Raw genomic sequence first — 26,948 nt, 5'->3', positions numbered from 1 at the left:
GATAACAATAAACATACAGCATCGTGGCGACGTGTGTGCGGCCTTTTTCTCTTTTTTAACAATCTGCACAATGCCTTGGAATTGTCCCCCACATGAGGTTGAACCCATTCCTTTAATCCGGCTCTTTTTCTGCCACGTCATGTTGTTTAATGTTTAATCTGATCTCAAGTCAGAATGGGTTAATCAGACCAGTGTGTGTCCGGCGGAAACCTCGTATGAATCTGATCTCAGGTCAGAATGGGTTAATAAGCAACTATATGTAGAATTCCACAAGTAAGACGCAGGAGAGCCTCACGAAACGGGCTGTCGGCTCAAATGCTTCTCTCTCTGAAACGCAGCAGAAATGGAATCTAAAAATGAATTCAGTCAACCTGTCTGGGATTTTTCAAAAAATAGCAGACCTACAAGCTCGTAGCACGCCACTCGGTGGTGTGCTATACGAGCTTGTAGATCTGCTATTTAGCACGCCACTCGGTGGTGTGCTATACGAGCTTGTAGATCTGCTATTTTTGAAAAATCCCAGAGCTACTAGCTATTTTTCAATAGCTAAAGCATAACATAATGCTAACGCCCAAAATGGGTTAAGACCTGTGACCAATTCTACAAATACCTTCTAAATAACTAGTTCTCAAAAAAGAAAATCGTGCCAAGGACCCCCGAAAATGATTATGTATTTGGCCGCTGACATCCCATCTGGAAAGGTTTCTTGACAGGGACCCCCCCCCCCAGAAGATTATATTTGTTCATAAATAGCAGATGTACAAGCTCGCAGTGTGTCAAGAATATCATGTATATCTATCTGCTAACAGTTTTCTGAAAAACCGTATGCTGCTATAGCTCAAATCTAAAATGACACAGATGCTTCACCGGTTTTACTGGGTATAACAGCCGGGCTACACGGGGGGTGGCATTGGCGCGGAACCGCTCAGTCCACGGGAGTCTTTAACGGTACACTGGCACTATAATCAATATTCTTTCCGTGTGTCCGCAGGGCTAATATGGTTTCTGCCTCGGATTCGGGTACGCCCCCCCAGCCACTGCGTTAGTTTTACTGAGGTTAGGTTTACTGAGGTTAGGTTTAGGTATAGTTCACTGAGGTTAGGTTTAGGTATAGTTTTACTGAGGTTAAGGTTAGGGTTAGGGTTAGGTTTAGGTATAGTTTTACTGAGGTTAAGGTTAGGGTTAGGTTTAGGTATAGTTTTACTGAGGTTAAGGTTAGGGTTAGGTTTAGGTGTAGGCTGTCAATCACAGCGACTGGCCAGTCACAGCGCACCATTCACTCAAACCCGAGGCAGAAACCATATTAGCGTCCGCAGGGGCTACGCAGCCTTTCGCTTTATCTTCAGAGAAGAAGGGGAAAAAACCCAGCAAATAATAAATACGGAATAAATAAATAATAAATACGGAACAGCTAGGTTGCAGCCACCTATAGCCACTGGCGTAGGATAAGGGGGTGCAGCCAGTGCAGTGCACTGGGGCCCAGCGCCCCCTAGGGGCCCATGAGGGGAAGGGGAAAAAAGAAAAGAAACAGCTGACGAGCCGCTGTTTTGTGAATGAAATAGCTGTGGGCTGTGGCCGGTCGGTAAGGGGTTAAACTTCTGTGTGATATATCCTTCCAAGCCCACTATACCATGTAATATACATCCTGCGTCTACTACATCCTGTAGTTCACTTAAGAAATAAAAGTATTGTTACAAGTAGATTTTATTTTGAAGAGGAAGAGGAAGTTGTTTCGGTTGTAGCCAGCTACCATGACAGTGGTAGTGGTGCCGGGTGGTATAGTGGAATAATAAAAACAACATGCTTTTAGCCAAAACCGCATGCGTCTATGACTTAAACAATGTAGGCTAAACACTTTGGAATTACGTTAAACATGGTATATCCTCCGTGGCGGCGTCATTAGGTGAGTACTAGTAAATGAATTGTTAAGTTTCATAGTATCATTCATCATCAACAGGCTGTTTTTGATGCCCCCCAAAATGAACAGGTTACAGCCTACAGGATTCTCATTATGTTACTGTCACTGCCTGCAAGGATGACCGCCGTGCCATTTCTTATAAACTATCTAATTCATACGTGGGTCGTCGTGGGTACACGTGGAGTTGTTGTTATTGTTGTTCATGCGCAACGGTGCGCGGTGTGGAGAGGGCATCAGAGCTCAGCGCAACAGCCTTATGGTATTGTCTGAATGTCTGTACTATCTCTGCACTAGCTCTTTCTGTCCAGTCCTACGTGTATAGGCTGGCGATTGTGGCGACTTATATTCGTTAATAAAGAGAGAGCTGTAAAGGGGATATATTGTCTATGGTCAGTTCATGGTGTGTATCATTCTCGTTTTTAACTGGGCCGTGATAATGCGGCGCAATGACGGTAGGCAGTAGCCTAATACAATGTAACCAACCTGCGCAAGCATAAAAAATTGGGTTTTAATTGTCTCGTCTGGTAACGGAAAATAACGGAAAATAATCTATCTTGTTACTTTTCTCAGAAGGTAATCTGTAACGGCAAGGGATTATTTTTATGGGCAGTAATCCAGTAACCTAACGACGTTACGATGCCCAACACTGCATATAATGAGCTGTGTTTTTATTTATTTATGTTTGATAGTTTGGAGACATGTGGTAGTTTTGTTTTTGTGCCCAAGTCAGGGCAGGTTGTTTATTGATGAATATATGGACACTGAGCTTGGAAGCTGGTGCTGTCTGCATGTGGTGCTGAAAGGCTGGTTTAAATGAGTGATTGAAATATTTTGTTTGTTTGCAGAATTACAGTACACAACAGCACAAACTCAATACAAAGACTGTTAACTGTGAGTGGACGAGTTTACTCAATGCTGTACCATATGTTCTCATGCCAATAAAGCCCCTTTGAATTTAATTGAATAATTTAATTGTGTGGCCGGTCACCTCACCTGTAATGTTAGTCTATACCTATTGTGTGTGTGTGTGTGTGTGTGTGTGTGTGTGTGTGTGTGTGTGTGTGTGTGTGTGTGTGTGTGTGTGTGTGCATGGGCGCGCGCACGCACACTTGTTTATGGCGGTGGTGGGGGGCCTACAAAATATTCTCGCACCGGGGCCCACCATGACCTCCCTACGCCACTGCCTATAGCTGCTTCCGTTCCATCCCCAGTGTAGCCCCGGGCCATTAAAGGACCCCCTTCACCACTTTTCAACCTATCTTCATATAATAGGTCCTCACTATAATAATCATGAAGAAATGGTGCAATCTTTTTCTACTCGGCCTGTGTCTCATAGGAGGGCTGTGGACAGGGTTAGGTCTTCCAGTGACGTCATCGATGGGGAATCCAAGCTAATAGAAACTGCAGGCTTTCTAGTCCTGAAAAGTTGCAATGCGAAAATGGAAATCACGATAATGAAAATGTTGTTTAAAAAATAATCTGCCTAATGATGATGTCACTGGAAGACGGTTTCTAAACTGCGCCACAGCCCTCCTATGAGACACGGACTAGAGTAGAAAGAAATCGTGCCATTTTATCGTGATCATTAGTGAGGACCTATTATAATGAAGATAGGTTGAAAAGTGGTCCTTTTAAGAGTGAAATACTCCTTTAAGTGGTTTTAAGTAACACAACAGACCTTGAGCGCGTACGCTGCTATTGCCAGGTTCCTCCATCGCGGGCCTCCTCGCTGCCCCTTCTTCCAGGACCCACGCAGTCTGGTTCTGCTCTTCCTCTCCGCCTCTCGTCTGCCCGACTCCCTTTGGTCTCCGGCCTGGTTTAGCGGCCGCCACAGACAAATAGGATGCAGGGGAAGCACGCAGCGCGCATGCCAAAAACCAGATGGGTGGAAAAACAAAGTAAACAAAACAGTTTTGTACTCTTTTGCACTTTTGAATTCTTACGTATTTTTTAAAAGCAAGTAGTCCAGTACAGATTCTAAAAAAAAACACCTTCTAAATCCTCACCTAAGTTTTCCGAAAAACTTCAATTATTTATATAGCAGCATAATTATTATTGTATTTATTTTGAATAGTATACTGTACAGAACCCCAAGAGTGGTTCCCGTCCAGAAGGCAAGGGTTACAAAAAGGAGTTCCCGCCTATAATGGGTTAAGTAAAAAAAAAAAGAATTGACTGAGCAAATTTCACTTCTGTCACTTCTGTCAAATAGAAATATCTATATCACCAAGGGCGGTCGGCCACATTTATGACAGTGTATCTGAGCTGGAACATTTCATTAGATAAGCTCACATCCACTGCACCTGAGGTATTTGACCGTCGTGACCTCCTCTGTACTACACCACTTTTTTTGAACGTACACCCAAAAAGCTTCACAATTAATTATATCTCTCCTACGCACGGACACACAGACACACACACACATACTGTACACACATGCACGCACATGCATGAGCAGTGAGCACGCACACACAGGGTGGCCGAAGCTTAGTAGGTATAGAGGCAGAACGATAAGATTACCAGGCGGCCTGCCGGTTCACCTCCCGGGCCAGGTCTGTTATGTTTGTCAAAGTGTCCCATGTGCAAGATACTTAACCAATGAAGTCCTAAGCTGCTCACAGATGATTGTGATGAGCACCTGTAGTCCGGGAGCGATAGTTTTTTTTCTCAACTGATTCTTGTAGCTTGGGGTCACCTCTTAAGAATTGAAGAGGGTGCCCAGTGTTATACCTTGAGCATTTTTTTGAGTGGTGCAACCACTCCCTTATGGAGCTGTGTGTGTGTGTGTGTGTGTGGCTGGGTGGGTGGCTGGCTGGGTCTGAGCACGAAAACACCATGGTTGTTTTTCACCATTTGTGCACAACCTAACACACACACACAAACACATTAACTGTATTTATGATGATTTTGGGTGTGCCAATACAGTACAGTACAGTACAGTACAGTACAGTACAGTACAGTACAGTACAGTACAGTACAGTACAGTACAGTACAGTACAGTACAGTACAGTACAGTACAGTACAGTACAGTACAGTACAGTACAGTACAGCAGTGATTCCCAACCTGTGTGCCGCGGCACTTTAGTGTGCCGCCTGAAATGCCGGCAAAGAAATGGAATGAATGTAACACCTCCCCGGACAACAATAGCTGGGCTGCGTTCCATTGACAACTCGGCCATCACGGACACACAGACAATCGCCTGTCCATTTAGTGAAGCTACCCTCGGCTGTAGGAATGCTAATTTATGGCTTTGAATGGGGCCATCACGTCGGTGCCGTGTCATTAGTCAGAAGGTTCATTGTTCCAAAATTACTATCCCTATCTCTAACCCTAACCTAAACCTATAACCGCAAGCACGGGAGCAAACCTAAATCTAACCGCAAGCACGGGAGCAGTGCATGTTCGGACTAACGGGACTTCGGATCTATGGGTAGTTCCCATCACGTCACCCCTACTTGCCTTGCAGGTACTGTATTAAAAAACAGTACCTGTATCAGTACCAGTATTAAACACACAGTGTTGCAACAGTGACGTGAGGTGGACTTGTAAATCGGCTGGGGCGCGGGGCGGAGCTACAAGCGCTTGCCCTCGACTGCATGTTTGACGGCACACAGGCGACAGAAACATGCCGCGCAGAGAAGAGCCATATCCGTCATGTTAGAAAGACGTTCGCTGAATGCCACAGACGAAAAACTGTCCAAGTCCACACTATTTATCCATGATGTATAAATGATGGATAAGGGGGTCAGGACAACGAGGCCTTTTCGTGGAGGGGTCAGAATGAAATTTGGACTTGGACAGTTTTTCGTCTGTGGTACTCATTTTATTGAAGTTTGCCAAACGTAACTTTCAAGTGAAGTTTATGGAAAGGAGTCCTGCCTGACTGCGCTGAACCAACGGTTCACCGCGGGTGATTCAGCGTGGCCAGATTGCTACACAGGCACACACAGTTAAACACATACACACACACACACACACACTGAGTGTGAACACATTTTCATTTAATTTCAGGCCTATCGTGAGCACCGACAGAACATTGTGTGCATGGCCAAACCATATACACATGTTTTCATTCTGGCTTATAGCATGCAACCTTTATAATTGCACACATGTCATCCGGGTCATGTTTGTATTCTTCAGGGAGATTCTTAGGGCTCAGTGGCTCAGTTTTTCCATCCAAACTGCTCTACAGTAGGTCCCATGCTGGTGGACTTGGCTTTCTCAATTTGCATTCCATCCTCAGTGAACATGGCAGTTAGAACTGGTGCCAGCTCATAGGCGGGGGCATCCTTCACATGGACATCACGGTCACTAGCCCATTCTGACCTGAGATCAGATTCATACGAGGTTTCCGCCGGACACACACTGGTCTGATGAACCCATTCTGACCTGAGATCAGATTCTAAAAAATGTCAGTCGTTCTTCGATTTAAAAAAAATAGCAGACCTACAAGCAACCTATATAATTGCACACATGTCATCCGGGTCATGTTTGTATTCTTCAGGGAGATTCTTAGGGCTCAGTGGCTCAGTTTTTCCATCCAAACTGCTCTACAGTAGGTCCCATGCTGGTGGACTTGGCTTTCTCAATTTGCATTCCATCCTCAGTGAACATGGCAGTTAGAACTGGTGCCAGCTCATAGGCGGGGGCATCCTTCACATGGACATCACGGTCACTAGCCCATTCTGACCTGAGATCAGATTCATACGAGGTTTCCGCCGGACACACACTGGTCTGATGAACCCATTCTGACCTGAGATCAGATTCTAAAAAATGTCAGTCGTTCTTCGATTTTTCAAAAATAGCAGACCTACAAGCTCGTATCGCGCCACCGAGTGGCGCGATACGAGCTTGTAGATCTGCTATTTTTCAATAGCTAAAGCATAACATGATGCCAACACCAAAATGGGTGCCCGGTCAGAATGGGCTAGACAAGGAGTATGATGAGGACCCTTTAATAGATAGCTCACGGAATGTCATTCATCCAACATTCAGTTTAGACATACTGTAACGCCTGACTGAGTAGCTGCAGATCATTGATAGGGCTCTTTGAATGCATTTTTCTCATAGCCTGTATCTGCTAAAAGAAATAAACTAGGTCATCATTTGAATGGATTTGGCTGTTGTTGCCACCATCTTCACTTTAGATGGGATGGTCTTGTAAAATACCTTTTGACCAGTTCTTTTCTAAATCTTGTAAGATTGTGTTCCCACTCTTCATAGTGTAGCCTCGCAGTGGCCAGACGCAAATCTGCCAGGCCATCTTTACAGCACGGTTTACATTGACAACTGGTGTGTCCATCTACCCACTGATGATGTTCACAATGCTCTTTGTGTCTGATAAACTCCTTTATTTAGCTTCCTCTTTGTGATAGAGATGTAGGCCTACTGTTGCGGTATCCCTGTTGTCCTCTTCCATCTCTTCCATGTCTGGCTCAATCTCGGAGCAGATGTGACAACTCGGGGCCAAAGGTCTTCACGGCCTCTTGAAAATAATCCATCCTGCACTGTGGCCCTCCTGAAGGTGAACCCTATGAACTGGTTGGTCCACCGACCATTCCATGGTGTCACATAAAAATACCTTTGAACATGTGGAGGTACTTGTCAGGTAGTAGATGAACATGTGGAGGTAGCTTGTCAGGTAGTAGATGAACATGTGGAGGTAGCTTGTCAGGTAGTAGATGAACATGTGGAGGTAGCTTGTCAGGTAGTAGATGAACATGTGGAGGTACTTGTCAGGTAGTAGATGAACATGTGGAGGTAGCTTGTCAGGTAGTAGATGAACATGTAGAGGTAGCTTGTCAGGTAGTAGATGAACATGTAGAGGTAGCTTGTCAGGTAGTAGATGAACATGTGGAGGTAGCTTGTCAGGTAGTAGATGAACATGTAGAGGTAGCTTGTCAGGTAGTAGATGAACATGTGGATGTAGCTTGTCAGGTAGTAGATGAACATGTGGAGGTAGCTTGTCAGGTAGTAGATGAACATGTGGATGTAGCTTGTCAGGTAGTAGATGAAAATGTGGAGGTAGCTTGTCAGGTAGTAGATGAACATGTGGAGGTAGCTTGTCAGGTAGTAGATGAACATGTGGAGGTAGCTTGTCAGGTAGTAGATGAACATGTGGAGGTAGCTTGTCAGGTAGTAGATGAACATGTGGAGGTAGCTTGTCAGGTAGTAGATGAACATGTGGAGGTAGCTTGTCAGGTAGTAGATGAACATGTGGAGGTAGCTTGTCAGGTAGTAGATGAACATGTGGAGGTAGCTTGTCAGGTAGTAGATGAACATGTGGAGGTAGCTTGTCAGGTAGTAGATGAACATCAGATGGAGAAGGCAGTCGTCTCATGTTCAGGCTAGATGTATGACATCAGCAATTGCAATCTGATCCAAGGCTCTAGCTCAGCCATCGACTGCAGGGCACCCACACACATTCTGAAGGAACTTCTTGGCAAAAACATCTGACAGAACACCTGAGAGCCCACTTTCAGCTAATAGTGAACCTACTGTGTAATATATATATATATATATATATATATATAATAAAATCATCAAGGCATGCATAGCAAGAAAATGCAAGATTCTCAAGATAGATGGCCTGGAACGGTTAACTTAATATTAGGGGTGCACGATGCATCGGCCGACAATCGGTAGAGGGGCCGATATTTGCCATCGGCGCATTGGTAAAAACCTTGACTTTTGCCGATGGCAGTAGCCGATGGTCTGCTCTGCAGGCAAATCTGGTAATACACCCGTGTACGGAGATGTATAGAGCGGCTGCATGTCGCTCAGTGCACTGAGTCAGTGGTATTCCCCCTCCCCCCCTCCCCTCACAGGCTCACACACAGGCAGCGGGCACCGTTTCAACTCAAGACATGACAGACCTTTTTGAGTGGTGCAACCACTCCAAGGAACAGCAATGTCTCTGTTCACCTATGTGACGTTAATGAGCACCAGTATATGACTATGAGTACCAGTAGGGGCGCTGTTGTGCCCGAAACAGAGAGAGGGATAGTGCTGCACTGTTGCCTGCTAATGAGAGAGAGAGAGAGAGAGAGAGAGGTGGGGGGGAGTTGCACCACTCAGTTCACACAGGTGTGATTTATTTTCTTTTTCTTTAGTTTTCAGTTTACCAAACTATAATCCACAAGTTAGTGACGATGTGAGCGCTATAGTGAATACCCTTGCGCAGCGCGAGGTAATTAACGCCGGCTGCAAACAATCAATAATAATTGATAATTAATTCAAAGTGGTATATATTCTGTGAAAGGTTTTCCATCCTGTGTATCTATAGTGCAGCCTATAATTATTTCATGAGCTGCGGTGGCTTGTTAGGCCTGCACTCTCTCAATTAGGGATTTTCCCAGCGGTTAATTTCACTTCAACCTTTATTAAAATAGTTGCAAATGTATTCATTAAAAAACTGAATGTATTTTTGATCTAAAGGCCAAACCTCATTTGAAAGAATCTATATTTTAAAATCTATATAATATTATAATTTTCCACAGCTGTGCTACCAGTCTGTTTGCACAAATCTGGTGTCAAATCAATTCAGCAGCAGTAACTGCCTATAAGCGCCCCTATTCTCAATAGTAAATCAAAAAGACAAAATGCTTTGCCTGCTATGTATGTTCATCATACCTTTTAATTTTGCACAAAAAAACATGCTCGACAGGAACTGTAGCCAAATAATGGCCCGGTGAAGACCGGTGCAAAAATAAATAACGGCCTATACTGCAAATAGCAGCCTTATAAACGACGGGGTCCATATCGACTTTACCATATTAACAGCCATTTGGAAAAATACGGTATACAAACATCGGCATCGGTGACTATTGGCTATCGGCTAGATTGTTTTTTTTCGGTATCGGAATCGGCCAAGAATTTCCACATCAGTGCACCCCTACTTAATATGCAACCACCTGAAAAGAAATATGCTACCGTTTCACTAATACAGATTGCAGAAAGCAGATTTGATACATTTCACTTGATTATTGTGCATTCAATCTCAAAATATAGCTTTTATTGGATTTCTGGTATGAAGGGAATATTATGCATTAATTAATAATGCATTAAATCATAAATCTAATTCATTGTGCACATCCACATTCATAAACACTACTAGAAAGCCAATTTGATGCATTTAGACCATGGGTGTCAAAGTCAAGGCCCGCGGGCCAAATGTGGCCCGCCATGTCATTTTATGTGGCCCGCCTGCCTCAAGCAAAAAAAACAAAAAAAAAACGTTTCTTTTTCTTTTTTTTTTAATAGAAAAAATATAGGCTTATAAGTAAGGCTGCATGATATATCGAACATGTACCTTCATCAGAGTGGAGAATATAAGTATAAATCAAGTTGAGCAAAGCCACTCTTCTCTGCCCCTCTCTCTAACAGACACAGTTAACGATCGCTTGTTAAGTGCCTGCCAGACAGACAATCAGATGAAATGAAGGCAGGTGTAGAGTGTAGACTAGTGAACTGAACATGTTCTCTTTATATCAAGTACTTCATACCAGCCCCTTATGAAACTACTTCTCCCCAAATCCAAATGGATTTCATTTTCCATCCTGAATGGCAGTAACTAGCATACAATGAGAACTGAGATCTCCACAAAGGCTTACTCATCAAAACTGATTATATAACTGTAACCATCAAAGCATGCACTCAACATATAATGGTTATGTGACCATGGCATGTGCATAATATAAAATCTTATACGTTTTATCTGATATTGATTAATATGGGGGGTGGGTTCAATGAATCGATTATTAATCGGCAGAGCTGTCGACTATTTGATTTGGCTGATGGTCACTTTGTGGCATCCCTACAAGTGAGTAAGTGACTATCTCTCTTCCATACTGGTGTGTGGCGTCTCTTGCGTGATATGATGAAGTGGAATGGTGCCAGTAGCCCGTGCACATTATAGGGACAAAGTTGTGTGTGTGTGTGTGTGTGTGTGTGTGTGTGTGTGTGTGTGTGTGTGTGTGTGTGTGTGTGTGAGAAGACCCATCTTCTCTTTCTGTCATAGTGACATTGTCCTGCATCAGATCATGTCCAAATCAGGTTCTCCAATCTCCAGTAGCCTCTTCAGTTTTTTGAAGATTTTTTGAGTGGTGCAACCACTCCCTTACGGAGCTATGTGTGGCTTGCTGGCTGGCTGGGTCTGAGCACTATGTGTGTGGCTTGCTGGCTGGCTGGGTCTGAGCACTATGTGTGTGGCTTGCTGGCTGGCTGGGTCTGAGCACTATGTGTGTGGCTTGCTGGCTGGCTTGGTCTGAGCACTATGTGTGTGGCTGGCTGGCTGGCTGGGTCTGAGCACTATGTGTGTGTGTGGCTGGCTGGCTGGGTCTGAGCTCTATGTGTGTGGCTTGCTGGCTGGCTGGGTCTGAGCACTATGTGTGTGGCTTGCTGGCTGGGCCTGAGCATAGATAGATAGATAGATAGATAGATAGATAGATAGATAGATAGATAGATAGATAGATAGATAGATAGATATTATAGCAGTGACTGACTGAGACATCGAGCGTGCGTCCGCAACTGGTTGTGGACCCCATCAAGTGACCTTTTGACCAATGCGGCCCTCGCCCCAAGTTGAGTTCGACACCCCTGATTTAGACCAAGTATTTTGCATTAAATTCCATACAACTATAAAAATGCTCAAGGGATATCACTTGGGCGCCCTTTTGAATTCTTAAATTCCACGCCAGCAGGGGGCGCTGATAGTTCAGCAACCGACCACCGTTCACCACCATTCTATTTGGCTGAAGAAGGAGACGGCCTCCTCCTCTACCGACAACAACAATGGTGAAGGTGGTCGCGTCGATAGGATTAATCACTCGCTAAGAGTCTTTACATGCATCCATATTTTAGATGCGCGGTCACATGGAAGAGCTATTGAGCCACTAAACACAGTCGCTTTATTTATCCAGCGCGATTTGAAATGGAAAACCCTTAAAAAGGCCTAGAAAGGCCTCATCCACCACCTTGCTCTTTTTCCAATGCATTGAGGCTGAAGGGGAAGCAATGGAACACGGCGCTATCGCTCGAGGGGAGCTTTGGTTAGCGGCAAAGCCAACTTTATAGTTTTATCATTAATCAGAGCGCTAATTAACACGTTGAAGGCGCGTCGTGGGCGGTGCGGGATCTCATTAAAAAAGACGTTAAAGGAGTCCAAGTTACAAGAATCAGTCGAGAAAAAATAAGCCACGTTCAGCCAAAAACCACCCTTCCGCTCCCGGACTGTGGGGCAGCTAAACAAAAGTTAGCACATTATACGCACGCACTCACACCTTTGAGGCTCATCCCTGACAGGAAGCATCTCCTCAAGCGACATGAAGCACAGTTTTTCCGTCGCAGCTTGTCGATGGTGCAGTCATTCCGGCTGGCGCACAGGTGGTTCTGTTTACCTGAGGACACACACACACACACACACACACACACACACACACACACACACGCACACACTGTGGATGAGGGCAGTGCATTAGCAATGCCAGCGGCTATTACTCATAAGCAACAACATGTGGGCGTGAACTGATAACAAATTCGAAAAAAGTGCTCCTCGGAGCTCAGGTCGAGAGATGATCGTAATATGTACCAATTTGCATGATGTTTGGACAAAATCTATATGAGTAATAACAAGAAATGTGCTTTGCAACAATCGGTCTCCTGGTGGCACTATAAAAGACAGATGTGAAAAATGCAGGGCAGAGGTTACACGCCGATCGGTCCAGTTATAGGTAAAAACGTGAAATGGCCTGTTACAGGGCCACCATTGCTGATTTTGAGGCCGGAGATGTCCACAGACAGACACACACACGGACAGACAGGGTGTAAAACATAGTCTCTGCCACGCCTTCGGCCTGGCGGAGACAATAATTGCTCTTGAGGTCACGGTGCGCTGTCACAGTCAACCGATCGCGTGGGAGAATGTGGTGCTTTCAGTACACTCAATGTTACACAAAATTATTAAAACAATAAGCCCCAAGAGGACATGGTTTACTGTGATTTTAGAACCGCTAAGCGCTCCCAGCTGTTCTAAAATCACTGTAAACCATGGCCTCACGTGGCTTATTGCTTTTATAATACGGTAACCAAATACATGAAAATCATAGACATATCCAGGGGCAGAGCTAGGATATTTCTTGCTCCACATTACAAAGAGGCCATATTTTACACACAGAGGGGCCGGTATATATATGTATGTGTGTGTGTGTGTGTGTGTGTGTGTGTGTGTGTGTGTGTGTGTGCGTGTGCGTGTGCGTGTGCGTGTGCGTGTGCGTGTGCGTGTGCGTGTGCGTGAGCGTGTGCGTGTGCGTGTGCGTGTGCGTGTGCGTGTGCGTGTGCGCGTATTGAATGGTGCATTTATATAGCACTTTTATCCAAAACGCTTTACATAGATTGTGCAATACATTCACCCATTCAGGAAACCATGCAAGGCACCAACCTGCACATCGGGAGCAATAGACCTTGCGGTAAGCCCCACCCACTCGCGCACCTGCCCCGATACCGTTGCTAAGCAGGACAAGCAGGACTCCACTGAGGACCGTGTTATGTCGGCGGTTTTTCCGAAGAGGAATAGAAGCATTCATATCAACAACATCCATACTATAATAACGCCATGGTGAAACGTTGCTGTTGGGCGTCCTGCAACTAAACAGTGCTTCGTAGGTACCCAGAACGTTTGGGGCATTTTCTTTTTATTCCTTTTCCCGTGGGTGCGCACATGTCAATGTTTACAATATGGAGGTGGAGGAGGCAGCAGCGGCGGTGGCGGTCACTCGTTCACCCTCCCTGCTACTAAATAATACTATTAACCTCTTAACTTTTACTAAACAACGGTTAAATCAATCGTCTCATAAACAACAAACAACTTACCTTGGTGAAAATGGTGTGCTTTGCAACTTTCTCCTGTCCACAGTGAGTGGACGGCCACATAACTTCGCCCACAGCCAGTCTGTCTATCCCAAAAAGAACGCTGCTTACCCTTTTCTGCACATTGTATCCAAAAAGTGAAGGTCCGCTAATGGTCTAAACTAATTTGAATTTGAACGGTTAAACGAGTTAAACGAGCGTTTAGATAGCTTGTTTAGTGAGCCGCTTCCATGTTTTTCAAGGAAGTTGTGTTGTGCTTGTCGACTGAACTGGAGTCAGTTGGAAAATTCGACCAGGGGAGGCGCTAAAGCATTTCAACTTCCTTGAAAACATGGAACTCACTAAGCAAGCTATTTAAACGCTCGTTTAACCGTTTAATCTTGGATTGTCTTTGCTGTTCCTAAATTCAAATTAGTTTAGACCATTAGCGGATCTTCACTTTTTGGATACAATGTGTCTTTTTTTCTGAACCGCAGTGACGTTAATAGTATGATTTAGTAGCAGGGAGGGTGAACGAGTGACCGCCACCGCTGCTGTTGCCTCCTCCACCTCCTTATTGTAAACATTGACATTGACATGTGCGCACCCACGGGAAAAGGAATGAAAAGAAAATGCCGCAAACGTTCTGGGTACCTACGAAGCACTGTTGTTGCAGGACGCCCAACAGCAACGTTTCACCATGGCGTTATTGCGAACGCAGTGAGCCACTTACTATGACAGCAAGGGCTGAATGTCTGTGTGTGTGTGTGTGTGTGTGTCACGCTGTTACACCACCCGCCCGCCACCAGAGGGCGCAGCTGTAGCACACACACACACACAGGGCGCAGCTGTAGCACACACACACACACACAGGGCGCAGCTGTAGCACACACACACACACACACACACACACACACACACACACACACACTCACACACACATGAGCTGCGTTCGCTTCCCGCGTTTGCGCGTCTTACTTGTTATACTATGGATGTTGTTGATATGAATGCTTCTATTCCTCTTCGGAAAGGCGCCGACATAACACGGTCCTCAGTGGAGGATCGCAGATAGTAGGACATGTTTGCCCTGCTTAGCAACGGTATCGGGGCAGGTGCGCGAGTGGGTGGGGCTTACCGCAAGGTCTATTAGGGTTCAGAGTCTTCCTTAAGGACTCTAACTCTGGCCATTCTATCGGCCACTCTCTACCCCTGAGCCACTGCCGTGTTGGCGGGGGGTGGGGGTTCATGTTTTAAACACTTAACACTGAACCGACTTCCAAAGAGGACATGTGCAAGCAAACTGAACTGTCTGTAACCGCAACATAGCCTAATGTTAAAATACTTTGACCAGGGCTCCAGACTAACTTTTTTCACCACCGTCCCGGAACCGTCCCAAAATACAATTTGAACCGTCCCGAAGTAAATGTATACCGTCCCGGGGGAAAAAAAGTACAAAAAAAGCACCACTCAAATTGTGAAATGAATAACTGTATTCCTATTGTAATAGAAATACAATTAAGCCAAACAAATAATGTACTGCATGTATTGAATACATACATGCAGTACATTATTTGTGTTTCTTTTCAGTCAAAATGCTCCCAGATGAAAAATAGGGCTTGGTTAAAAATGTTAATCGAATTAATCAGAGGCTTTGTAATTAATCTAAATTAATCACATTTTAATCGCATATCAATATTCGAGTGAGAACAGTAATATTTATTTTCAAATTGATTGTTATTTTGATGTACCAGTGAATCAATGAATAGTGTCTACAGTAGCTTGGTGTAGGCTACTTGATCAAGACCAACAGACTACCAATGCAGGTAGTCTATGAATACTCAAATGTCTATTACATGATGGGTGGCATGAGAAAACAAATAAAAACAACTTTATTAGGGGGAATACTAAGACGAAGGAATCTATAAATCAACAATAAAAACTGTGGAATGAGAGCGTTTTGGGGTGTGCATTCCAGTGTTGGGGCAGCATTTCCAGAACAATCTGAGCATTAGAAAACATCTGTTGCTTCAGAGGATATATACCAACATATTATTTAATGTCGATGCCAGCTAGCAAGCCTAGTATGGAAGCTAACGTTAAACGTTGGTGTAGTGTAGCCCCATGTCCCTATGGAACCTTTCTGTACCATGGTTTTATCCAGGCTTCCAACCGATCTAAATCTAAATCTTTAAATCTAAATGCTATATAATTCATAGGATTCCTTTGGGTGAATGATGGTGTGTGCGTTCGTTGTTGTCAACTGTCTGACTGACGGCGCTGGCAGCGCTGCTGGTCTCATGCTGCTCATCGCTGCACACGAAATGCGCATTTTCAGTGTAAAAACTCCTCTCGTCCCGAAACCGTCCCGAATGAGATAAATTTAAGTCCCAAATTGATATTCGGGACGCCGTTAATCTCGAGCCCTGACTTTGACCATCAGATAGGGTACTCTGTGTGCACATAAAGAAGTTGCAAGGCAAACTCTGAATGGTACGCAATATCTGCCTTTTTTTAATGCATTTCTTGTTAAACTCTTGGAAGTGCCAGGGGGAAAAAAATGCGAATGGTAATCCACTACACGTGGCCCAGGTGTGTGTTTATCCCATTCTGACCTGAGATCAGATTCATACGAGGTTTCCACTGGACACACGCTGGTCTGATGAACCCATTCTGACCTGAGATCAGATTCTAAAAATGTCAGTCGTTCTTCGATTTTTTTCAAAAATAGCAGACCTACAAGCTCGTATCGCGCCACTCGGTGGCGCGATATGAGCTTGTAGATCTGCTATTTTTCAATAGCTAAAGCACGACATGATGCCAACACCAAAATGGGTGCCCGGTCAGAATGGGTTATATAGCTAGTATTTTACAACGGCTTTGAAGCACCAGGAAAGGCAGCAGGTGAGTTTTCAGTTCTGTAGGTGCCAAGCCATGGAGTGATGGAGAGGTTAATTATCTAGAACCTTAAAAACAGATGCTTTATATAACTGGCAGTGAAGTTAGAGAGAGAGTGTGTGTGTGTGTGTGTGTGTGTGTGTGTGTGTGTGTGTGTGTGTGTGTGTGTGTGTGTGTGTGTGACACACCTACATAGCGTCCCCAATGTGTATACGTGTGATACATTTGGTACACACCTGCAGCAGCCCTCTTGAAGAACACCTTGCAGCTGCCACAGGTGACCGCACCGTAATGGCACCCCGACGCGTCATCGCCACAAACCTGGCATACTCTCCTGTCGGACAGGTACACACTTACACCTGGATACAGGGCGTCGTACCTGGAGACACACACACACACACACAGAAACACACACACACACACACACACACACACACACACACACACACACAGAACACGCACAGAACACACACACACGTTTATTATTGTGTTATTATTATAAGTGTTATCCTGGTATGCAGCATAGCAGGATAAACAGGATCACTGATTTTTGTGATGAACAAAAGACTCTCTATTGATGAACAAAAGTCTCTCTATTAATACTAAACAGCAACAACACAGAGTTCAACAAAGGGGGATCTGGAGCACACAGTCAATTTGGCATCCTCCGCTGTCTAGTGTTTCGCCGCATTACAAATGACCAAATTGACCGTGCGTTTCCAAGTCTAGAACAATGTACTGGATTTATTCATAGCACAGTCCCATTTTAGAATCGCTTCGCAGCTTTACAGGTACTTTCAGCTTTCAGGTATACTTTCAACAGTGAATGACATTTTGTTTTTGTGCAAGCTTCATCGTTTTGATGGAGTTTCCCAGAAAGAGAGAGGAAAGTCATAATTGCGACAGATGGTCTCAACTATGGAATCGTGCATTTCCCCGTGATTCAGTATTTTAGCTGTGACGTGAGTGCCCCCTCCAGAGATACTTACGGGTCCTACTTTTGTGTCGCTTTTGTGTCCCCATAGCATTATACTGTGGCGTTATACTAAATCCGAGACGAAAACAACCACGAAAGTCACATTTTACCGCTTTCCTCGCAACAACAAAGCTGCTGCTCTCCCAAATCTGGCTGTGACAGGCCGTCTGCCCCACACTGGATACTATCGCCATTTTATTTCATTGTGTCAACTTAATCCTCATTAATTGCAAACTAGATTCAACATACTCAACCCTGCACACATTCTAAATCTGCCCCCGGAAAGTTTGTACTGAGCAAATGGACTGTTACCACCTTCAATAATAATGATAATAATAGTCTTTATTGTCTCCACATCATATATTTTCATTGTCATGGACACTTGTACAATCATTAATAATTCTACTCGAGTTGGAAGCAGTCGGACCCATTTTAACCCTCAATGGCTTTCTTTCTGAAAAATAACGTCATTGTAAAAAGATTCACGCTTTCAGATATTCTTTTTACACTGAGATGCGGAAACGTAGCACTACAAAATGACGGACTTAAATACAGAATTGTGTTGGTCGGGCACCATCAGTGTGTTGGTCGGGCACCATATATGGTGGTGCCCAGGTGGTGACATCATCAGGGATGGAGATGTGGATACCCTGATGTCATAGTAAAGGCGACCTGCTGTCACAGTTAAGCCCATATACAGTATGGAGATCCCTGATGTCATCAATATTGGCCAGCAACCCTTAGATCTCCACATATGGATATATGTCAGAACCTGTTCTGACATTCCATATGTTGATCCTTCCCCCCATCCATCCCTCCTCTTCGATGTCTCCCTTCTAGACAGGCCTGCCGCCTGCCCCATTATAGTGCAGCCGCGCCCGGCGAAAACTAGAGTTCTGAACAGGCCCACCTGTCCATTCAAACTCTAGACCCAAAGTTATTAAGTTAAGGTCTACCCCAAAGTCATTAGTGTAGCCATGCCCGGCAGCCGGCGAAAACTACAGTTTTCAACAGGCCCGAAAATGAATCATCAGACCATACACTCAAGAGAATGTCCCCACTGGGCCAGTACCACCCTTAGACGTCCTCAGGCGCCCTCAGGCGACTTACTGGTTTATAGCAGCTTAATAATGCTAATCACAATAATCTCATCTCAAAATGTCAAAACACCCAATTGACACTATAGGCTGCAGCAAATCGGCCAAAAACAGCCGATCTACGAGCATAAATGACAAGGGACAAGTGTCGGCGTGACAATGAAATTAAACCGGAGAAAAAGGGGGTAAAATACTCAACGGAAATAAAAAAGTACTCGTATCGGCGAGTACTAAAATATAAATACTTTGTGTTATCCTGGTATGCAGCATAGCAGGATAAACAGGGTCACTGATTTTTGTGATGGACAAAAGACTTGCTAGTCTCTCTATTAATACTAAGCAGCAACAACACACAGTTCAACAAAGGGGGATCTGGAGCACACAGTCAATTTGGCATCTTCCGCTGTCTAGTGTTTTGCCAAATCGCCAAATTGACCGAAGATCAAAAGAAAGTACTTGTATCGGCGAGTGCAAAAATGTAAATACTTCGGTATTCGGTCTGGGGAAAAAGAATGGCCATATGGATATGGCAGAATTTAGGCTAAGAAGTGTTTTTCATGCAAAACTAAGTTTTGCCCCTAGTTTGACATGCTGCATGCTACTTAAAGTATATAAATATGTTGGTTGTCTATGGTGTGGTATACAAAACTTTGTTTCGCGATATTTCCCGGCAGAGCAGACCTCTCATTCTGTTGACCAAGTGAATAGAAAGAAAACACAAATAAAAAGTATGTCATGACATCATTCACAGGTTAATCTCTATTCCCTTTTGAGCCTGTGGCTTCCTGGCCAATTCCCCCCATGTGTATAATCTCTGTCACTGTCTCCTCCGATAAATATGGAGTCTTCAGTAGCTTCTTTTCACCTGTGAGTGAGGAGGAGTTTCACCGGGTAGACATAACGCGAAAAATGCGTAACGGGCGAACATGCTAATCCCTGCAAATTCTGCTCCCTGCACAGCTGCACCAAATCGCCCTCTCCTACCGACTTAACTCCACCAATTGGGAGTGCATGCGGCCAAGCCAGAGAGGGCGGCTTTGTTTGACAAATGTTAGACTAATATAGGGTTAGTGTTAGCCAGGGTCAGGCTTAGTTAAAATGCACGCCATCGGACCAATTCACTAGAATGGGCCTCTTGGATTATGGCATGGCAGTGTGCCATTAGGCACAGTGGAGGTTTTGAACCCCAGGACATGTTAAATATGCCCCAGCACCACGGTTGTTAAATCAACACTCAGGATTTCACTTAAGAGGTCCAGTGTGATGAATACAGAGACAGAGACAGACAGACAGACAGACAGACAGACAGACAGACAGACAAACAGACAGACAGACAGACAGACAGACAGACAGACAGACAGACAGACAGACAGACAGACAGACAGACAGACAGACAGACAGACAGACAGACAGACAGACAGACAGACAGACAGACAGACGGCATGACGTCTGCGCCATGCCAGACACAACATGGCGATTATAATAAGTATCAGATTAATGATGCTAAGTTTATCCACTGTTTCAAGCCACCTAATCTAACTTTGTAATGCACTGTTTATACCATTTGGTAGTGCAGGGGATGAAACCGTAGGCCGACTTTTGTACTGCAGTTTGCTTTCCAGGTCGGCTTAACAAGTACTGCGGGGTGCATGGCAGGCTCTGACATGACCTTATGGGTGCATTCGGAAATATGCAGAGAGAGAGAGAGAGAGAGAGAGAGAGAGAGAGAGAGAGAGAGAGCACTGTGTGATCTTTGGCCGTTGGTAAATGCTGTGCAGTCGGTGTATTTAGCGTTCAGAAATACAGTGCCCTACAGGTGCATGACATCACCCGGGAAACTGTCTAGGACGATTTCATGCCCCTTTAAATTAAGCCCTATGTTTTTGTCACGGGTCTACACAAGCTTATTGTGAGCTTGTAGAACTGCTATTTTTTTTCCTCTTAAAGAAAACCAGAACAGATAATTAGGGACACGTACCGCAGGGCTAATGTGATTAAATATCTGATTGGAAAGCATATTATGTCGTACAATATTGAGCCGACCATGAATTCAGCCCGTGAACAAGATAGTCTTTGGAGTGGCTGTGACTCTGTTAACTGAGCATCAATCAAGTAAAATCCAGTTTGTTTTCTCACATTCTTGGCAGTGAATCTACAGCAGGTGCTTTATCTCTTGTTTACAGTGACACTTATAGAAAGAAGTCTGAACGCGTGCAAGGTTATAGCCACAGCAGGAATAAAGTAAACTCATAAAATGTTAGCGGGAGGAGAAACATACTTTGATTCAGTCTAGTTCTGTGTGAAACACTATACCTCCCAAGGCCATAAGGCAAGACAGCTTTAGGAGTGCAATTGATTTAAGGTGGCCCATGTGGAGTGCAATGTTATGTAGCCTACCATGTCTTCCTTTTGTCTTCACTCATGTCTCCGATATGTCCATAACTAAGCCTTAACTAAGGGTCTAACTAAACCCTTCCATTGACAGGTCTGACAAGGACAGACAATTTAACCCATTTAGGCCTGCCGTCGATTTAAAAAAAAGGCTTCTAAATCCTATCGTTTTTCTGAAAAACCCATGTTTCTATGTCAGTTGTGCTCAACCTTTTTCATGTCAAGGACCCCCAGAATTATCTCTATTGGGCCACGGACTCCCATCTCAAAATATGTAGTTCCAGGGACCCCCCCCCAGAAGCAAATATGTTAGTTAAAAATGTTCGCTCTGAAATATATATTCAATGATTTGCGTCACCTTTTAACGATTTTTTCAAAAATAGCAGACCTACAAGCTCGTAGCGCGCTATGAGCTTGTAGATCTGCTATTTTTCAATAGCTAAATTATAACATGATGTTTAAAACACCAAAAGGGGGTTCCCGCCCCAGAATGGATTAAAACAGGGCTAGATTAAGGACATGGGATCCCCTCAAGCAGTGGTTCTCGAAGCGAGGTCCCCTGGGATCCTTATAGGCTTCCTTTGGGGGTTTTAACCCATTCTGACCTGAGATCAGATTCATACGAGGTTTCCACTGGACACACACTGGTCTGATTAACCCATTCTGACCTGAGATCAGATTCTAAAAATGTCAGTCGTTCTTCGATTTTTTTCAAAAATAGCAGACCTACAAGCTCGTATCGCGCCACTCGGTGGCGCGATATGAGCTTGTAGATCTGCTATTTTTCAATAGTTAAAGCATAACATGATGCTAACACCAAAATGGGTGCTCGGTCAGAATGGGTTTTAAATGGACCCTTACAGGGTCTGTGACTCTAAGAGTGCACACGTGATCTGTACAGTGTACCCACACACTCTCACAGTACGTTTTAACAGCGGGGCGACAGACAGCCAGACGAATTTTCCGGGAAGTGCATTATTTGTCTATGGGGGACCCGGCAACTATACCGGCGATAGCAGGCACACGGCCGATAGTAAAAAGAAATAGTGGGCTGCCATGTCATGTCACCACCATCACAACAAGGATGACGTGTTATAGAAGGATCTGTATTCTGAAACTGGGATCGTTTTCCTTCTTTATATAGAAGGATGCAGGACCACGTTGGTTTCATTAAGCTTTTATGTGTATATCCCTGTGTTCAAGTTATGATTATGATTACTCGCATTGCCGGAATCAACCCGAATCAGAGTTGACAGTCTGAGCAATTGGCTATTTCTTAATTCCTAAATGTGGAAAAAGTTAAGAATTAACCTGAGATCAGATTAAAAAAATGTCTTCTACATTCTGACAGTTTTCTGAAAAAGCTATGTTTCTATGTCAGATGTCTATGTCGATTTAAAAAAAATAGCAGACCTACAAGCTCGTCGGAGGCGCACTATGAGCTTGTAGATCTGCTATTTTTCATTAGCTAAAGCATAACATAATGCTAACACCAAAAGGGGTTCCCGCCCAAAATGGGTTAAACTTATGCTCTGGAAAATGGTATGAAATAATGTAAAGTATACATGATTTGAACATGCACTCACTGTACACCATTATCAGACATACATTTACCCTTCAAGTTGTTTTATGCCATAACACAGGTTTCGCAGCAATTTGTAGCAATTGTTGAAAATAGGCCATAAACGTCAAATATTCAAGCATGTTCAAATCATGAATAGGCCCACTTAACTTTGCCTTATTTCAGACCAAAACAATACATGTAGCCTATTTTTCTTAGTTTTGTTACATTTTGGAAAGAATAATTAATTTAGCATTAAGGTGCCCAAACTTCTCAGGTGTCTTCCGGGTACCACTCTACAGAGATGGTGCTAAAGGTGCTGCAAGTATAGCTCTGGTCCATAGCTCTAATGCATTGCATTTAGAGCTATGTTACTCTCGACTTCCGCTGCTCGCATGAATGCAGACCAGCCTCTCGTCTTTAGCGTAGATAAAAATAACGTTTTTGCTACTCACCAAAACAAAGCGGGTTGTGTCATTAGAAAGCCTACTTTCCTTAGTGGAAGCACTCTGAGCCCCCCACCACACGTATAAACGGTACTTTTTGGCAAGAAAGGGATTTTCTCTAAATATTCTCTATGAGGCAATTCTCTGGGCAATATCGGTAGAAGGCGCAGTGGAGTAACTAAAAGTATTTTTCCCCCGGTGGAAACAAAATCCCCTTTTGGCCAAAAAGTACCGTTTATACGTGTGGTGGGGGGCTCAGAGGGCTCCCACTAAGGAAAGTAGGCTTTCTAATGACACAACCCGCCTTTGTATTGGTGAGAGCAAAAACTTTCTTTTTATCTACGCTAAAGACAAGAGGCTGGTCTGCATTCATGCGAGCGGCGGAAGTCGAGAATAACATAGCTCTATGGACCAGAGCTACTGCAAGTAATACTTTTTTTTTTAAATAAGTGTTATAGTAGTTAATATTACCATAGTAATCACTGTTTTGTGTGTGTGTGTGTGTGTGTGTGTGTGTGTGTGTGTGTGTGTGTGTGTGTGTGTGTGTGTGTGTGTGTGTGTGTGTGTGTGTGTGTGTGTGTGTGTGTGTGTGTGTAATTGAAACAAAATTGGAACTGGAACACTATACATTTTGAAGCTGCACGATAGATGGGTTCTCTTGATTGGATGAAATTGGTACAGCCAATTAACCAAAAGCACATGTTTAAGTTGTGTCCAGTAGGGCTGTAAAAAAGTAGGCATATGTAGTCTAATCTATAGGCTATGATACCTATACCAATACCGTCACCTATCGATGCAAAGAAGGCATGTACGAATTTGTACATAGCCTACATAATCTAAAAACTATAAGATTCCTTTCAGCCCTATTAGTTAAAGAAAACAGACCACTTGGAATGAACTGGAGTATAGTCAGTAGACCATAAAAATATTGTACTGGAAAACTATAAGCAAAGCAATTATACCGTTTAGGTCTACCGTCAAACGCGAGAAATATATAAATAAATATATTATTGTTATTGTTATTTTTGACATTGTGGTAAAAAAAAAATAGGGTTATTTGTTACAATAATTTAGGCCTATACCGAATTAGAAAAGAAGGTATGAAAGTGTGAACTAGATGTGAAAACCAAATATGAAAGGAGGAAACTATATATAGCGGCCTATTAATGTGGCATTTTATTTATATTGTCATAATTTTTACCTGGTCATATCGACCCAGCCAACGGCCTCTCTCTTGACAGGAGAATAGCTGGCGTGATGGCTTGGATGGATCTCGATCATCTCGCTCGGGTAACTTTCCACTTGGCCGCGTCCCATCATCATCAGCCCCGCATGCAGGGCACCTTTCGCCCCGACGTCCTGCCCGCCTGCAGACGGGACAACACAGCGGCAGTGTTGCTGCTGCTGCTGCTGCATGGAGGTGGAGGAGGAGGAGGACTGTCCATAGTTACAGTGTTTGCACAGCGAATTACATGCCGCGCCCGCCGGCGGTCCGCCTCGCTCCGGCTCGAATCGGTCGCTGGCGGCGCTGCGTGCTGCTATGCTGTCATTCACGCACCACGCGCCGGCGCCCAGGTGACAGGCGGGGAGCGAGGGGCCGAGGAGCTGCTGCTCCTCGTCACTGCTGCAGGCGGTGCCACCGCCCGCAGCAGTCATGAAGAAGTTGGACTCCGTCCAGGTGTTGTACCGCGGCGCGGCGGTGGCGGTGGTGGTGGGACACGCGCTCCGTGCTCCGCCGTCCGCGCCGTCCTCCTCGCTGGACCTCAGGAGATCCATGCAAGAGGTCAGTCGGTACATGTCACCGGGACTCACCCCGGCTGCGAGCGACGACGCCGGCGGCGGTGGTGCCGCGGAGGAGCCGCCGCGGACGCGGTGACCCGGTGAGGCCGGCGTGCCCGCTGCTGCTGCTGCTGCTGCTGCCGCCTCGTCGTCGTCGTCGTCGGGGGAACTTGTGTCCTCAAAAGCACCGTTGATATTATAATTAGAGCAAATAGTGGTGTCGCTCTGCGGAGCGCCCAGAGCCAAGGACACGGAGACCGCGTTGCTGAGACTCTCACAAGTGCCTGGAACAATATCTGTGGGATCGCGTTTCTTTATTGTTGTCAATAAAGTGCTGGGAAGTTTATCCAACTCGGCGGCCGCTCTCGACCGAAGAGACATCTTCTTCTTCCCCCCCTCGCTTAGAATTTCAGTAATTTTTATTTAGTGGCAAATATGCACGAGAGAGAGAGAGAGAGGGAGCGAGAGAGAGAGAGAGAGAGCGCGCGTGTGCGTGTGTGTGTGTGTGTGTGTGTGTGTGCGAGAGAGAGAGAGGGGTGGGGGGGAGAGATACAGACAGATGGGGGAGAGAGAGACAGAGAGAGAGAGAGAGAGAGGGACGGAGGGAGGGAGCAATACAACATTTCCCGGGGTGTGAGCAAGCATTTGCCCAATGAGAGTTCGGTCATGTGTTTGTCTGGTTGCTCCCCGCTCTCTCTAGAATAAAACCAGATCAGAAATAATCCAAACCAATCGCCATAGAGGCGAGGAGCCTAGGAGGGAAGTCCTGAACGAATGAAGTGCCGCCAGTAGTACTTCAATGTCACCACTAGTGGGCGCATGGGAACGTTCTCTACCAGTACCTCAGTGGTTGTCAAACTTTTCATGTCAAGATTCAAGAAGAACCCCGCAAATTAATAATATGCATTTAATTTGGCCGCGGACCCCCTTTTTGACAATATTTGTGCACCAGATTAATTAGGGTGACCAGATAATGTGGGACATTCCCTCATTTCCAAGACTTTTCAGGCGTCCGTCCCACAAATGGAGATCAGCCGTTTGTACTTAGACATGCATGCATGGCTTAATCTTTGAGACAAGCATAATGCTGCATGTACTGGCAGGAAGGATCAACCAGGTATAGGCTTCCTGTTCCTCCGCCTGTCAGTCACATTGTGACTCATAGCGGGCATCAGATGTGTTCAAATGCCCTATTGTTAGTCCTCTAACCCATTCTGACCTGAGATCAGATTCATACGAGGTTTCCGCCGGACACACACTGGTCCTGATGAACCCATTCTGACCTGAGATCAGATTAAAAAAATGTCAGTCGTTCTTCGATTTTTCAAAAAATAGCAGACCTACAAGCTCGTATCGCGCCACTCGGTGGCGCGATATGAGCTTGTAGATCTGCTATTTTTCAATAGCTAAAGCATAACATGATGCCAACACCAAAATGGGTGCCCGTTCAGAATGGGCTAATTATATTTGGCTTTCTGTTGTAAAGTGCTCTCATTGTTTAATTTCCTGCAAGAGGTGTTTTTGGCTCAATGGTCCAGGCACCTTGGCTGGCAATCCAGTCTGGCAGTGTGCCGCGGGTTCGACTCCCGATCCCAACGGCCTTTACTGCATGTCTTCCCCCCATCTCTCTCCCCATTTCCTGTCAGCCTATACTGTCTGTCCCTCCATAAAAAATATGAAATAAAAGCGAAAGCCACAAAAAAACCTTAATTTTGAAATATTCCCTAGCTACAGTACCAAGTCAGCCATGCACCCATGACCCAAAACCATAATTAGCATTTAAAACTAAATGTGAGAAGCCAGAGGGGTTTAATAACAAAATGATAGGCAATATTGGGCCTATAATAGTCCAATGACATCAAGGCATTTAATAGCAACTTAAGTAATACATTGCTAACATTGTCCAAATCCCCCCCCCTGTCCCAGTTTGGATCTGGTCACCTAGGGAAGACTTGCGTTGTTAAAATGTTTAAAATATTCAAATGTTTTCACATTTCGTTCAAGATTCTTTGAAAATAACAGATCTACAAGCTCACAATG

The 26,948-nt window shown here is 44.6% G+C and overlaps 1 protein-coding gene across 1 annotated transcript in view; it reads right to left on the bottom strand.

Annotated features, from left to right (window-relative positions):
- Positions 1 to 25,331, bottom strand: part of LOC310873265 (progesterone receptor-like) — a 75,038-nt gene extending 49,707 nt beyond the window's left edge. The window contains exons 1-4 of the mRNA XM_083785600.1: positions 24,331 to 25,331; positions 16,895 to 17,037; positions 12,200 to 12,316; positions 3,597 to 3,731 (exon numbers count right to left, since the gene is read on the bottom strand). Coding sequence (XP_083641726.1) covers positions 3,597 to 3,731; positions 12,200 to 12,316; positions 16,895 to 17,037; positions 24,331 to 25,289 — 1,354 coding nt within the window. The 5' untranslated portion in view covers positions 25,290 to 25,331. The remainder of the gene's footprint in view (positions 1 to 3,596; positions 3,732 to 12,199; positions 12,317 to 16,894; positions 17,038 to 24,330) is intronic.
- Positions 25,332 to 26,948: the final 1,617 nt, after the last annotated feature.

The sequence above is a fragment of the Protomyctophum parallelum genome (assembly GCF_964188405.1).
Source record: "Protomyctophum parallelum genome assembly, chromosome: 16".
Lineage (NCBI taxonomy): Eukaryota > Metazoa > Chordata > Actinopteri > Myctophiformes > Myctophidae > Protomyctophum > Protomyctophum parallelum.
This window is presented reverse-complemented; position numbering and strand designations above follow the sequence as displayed.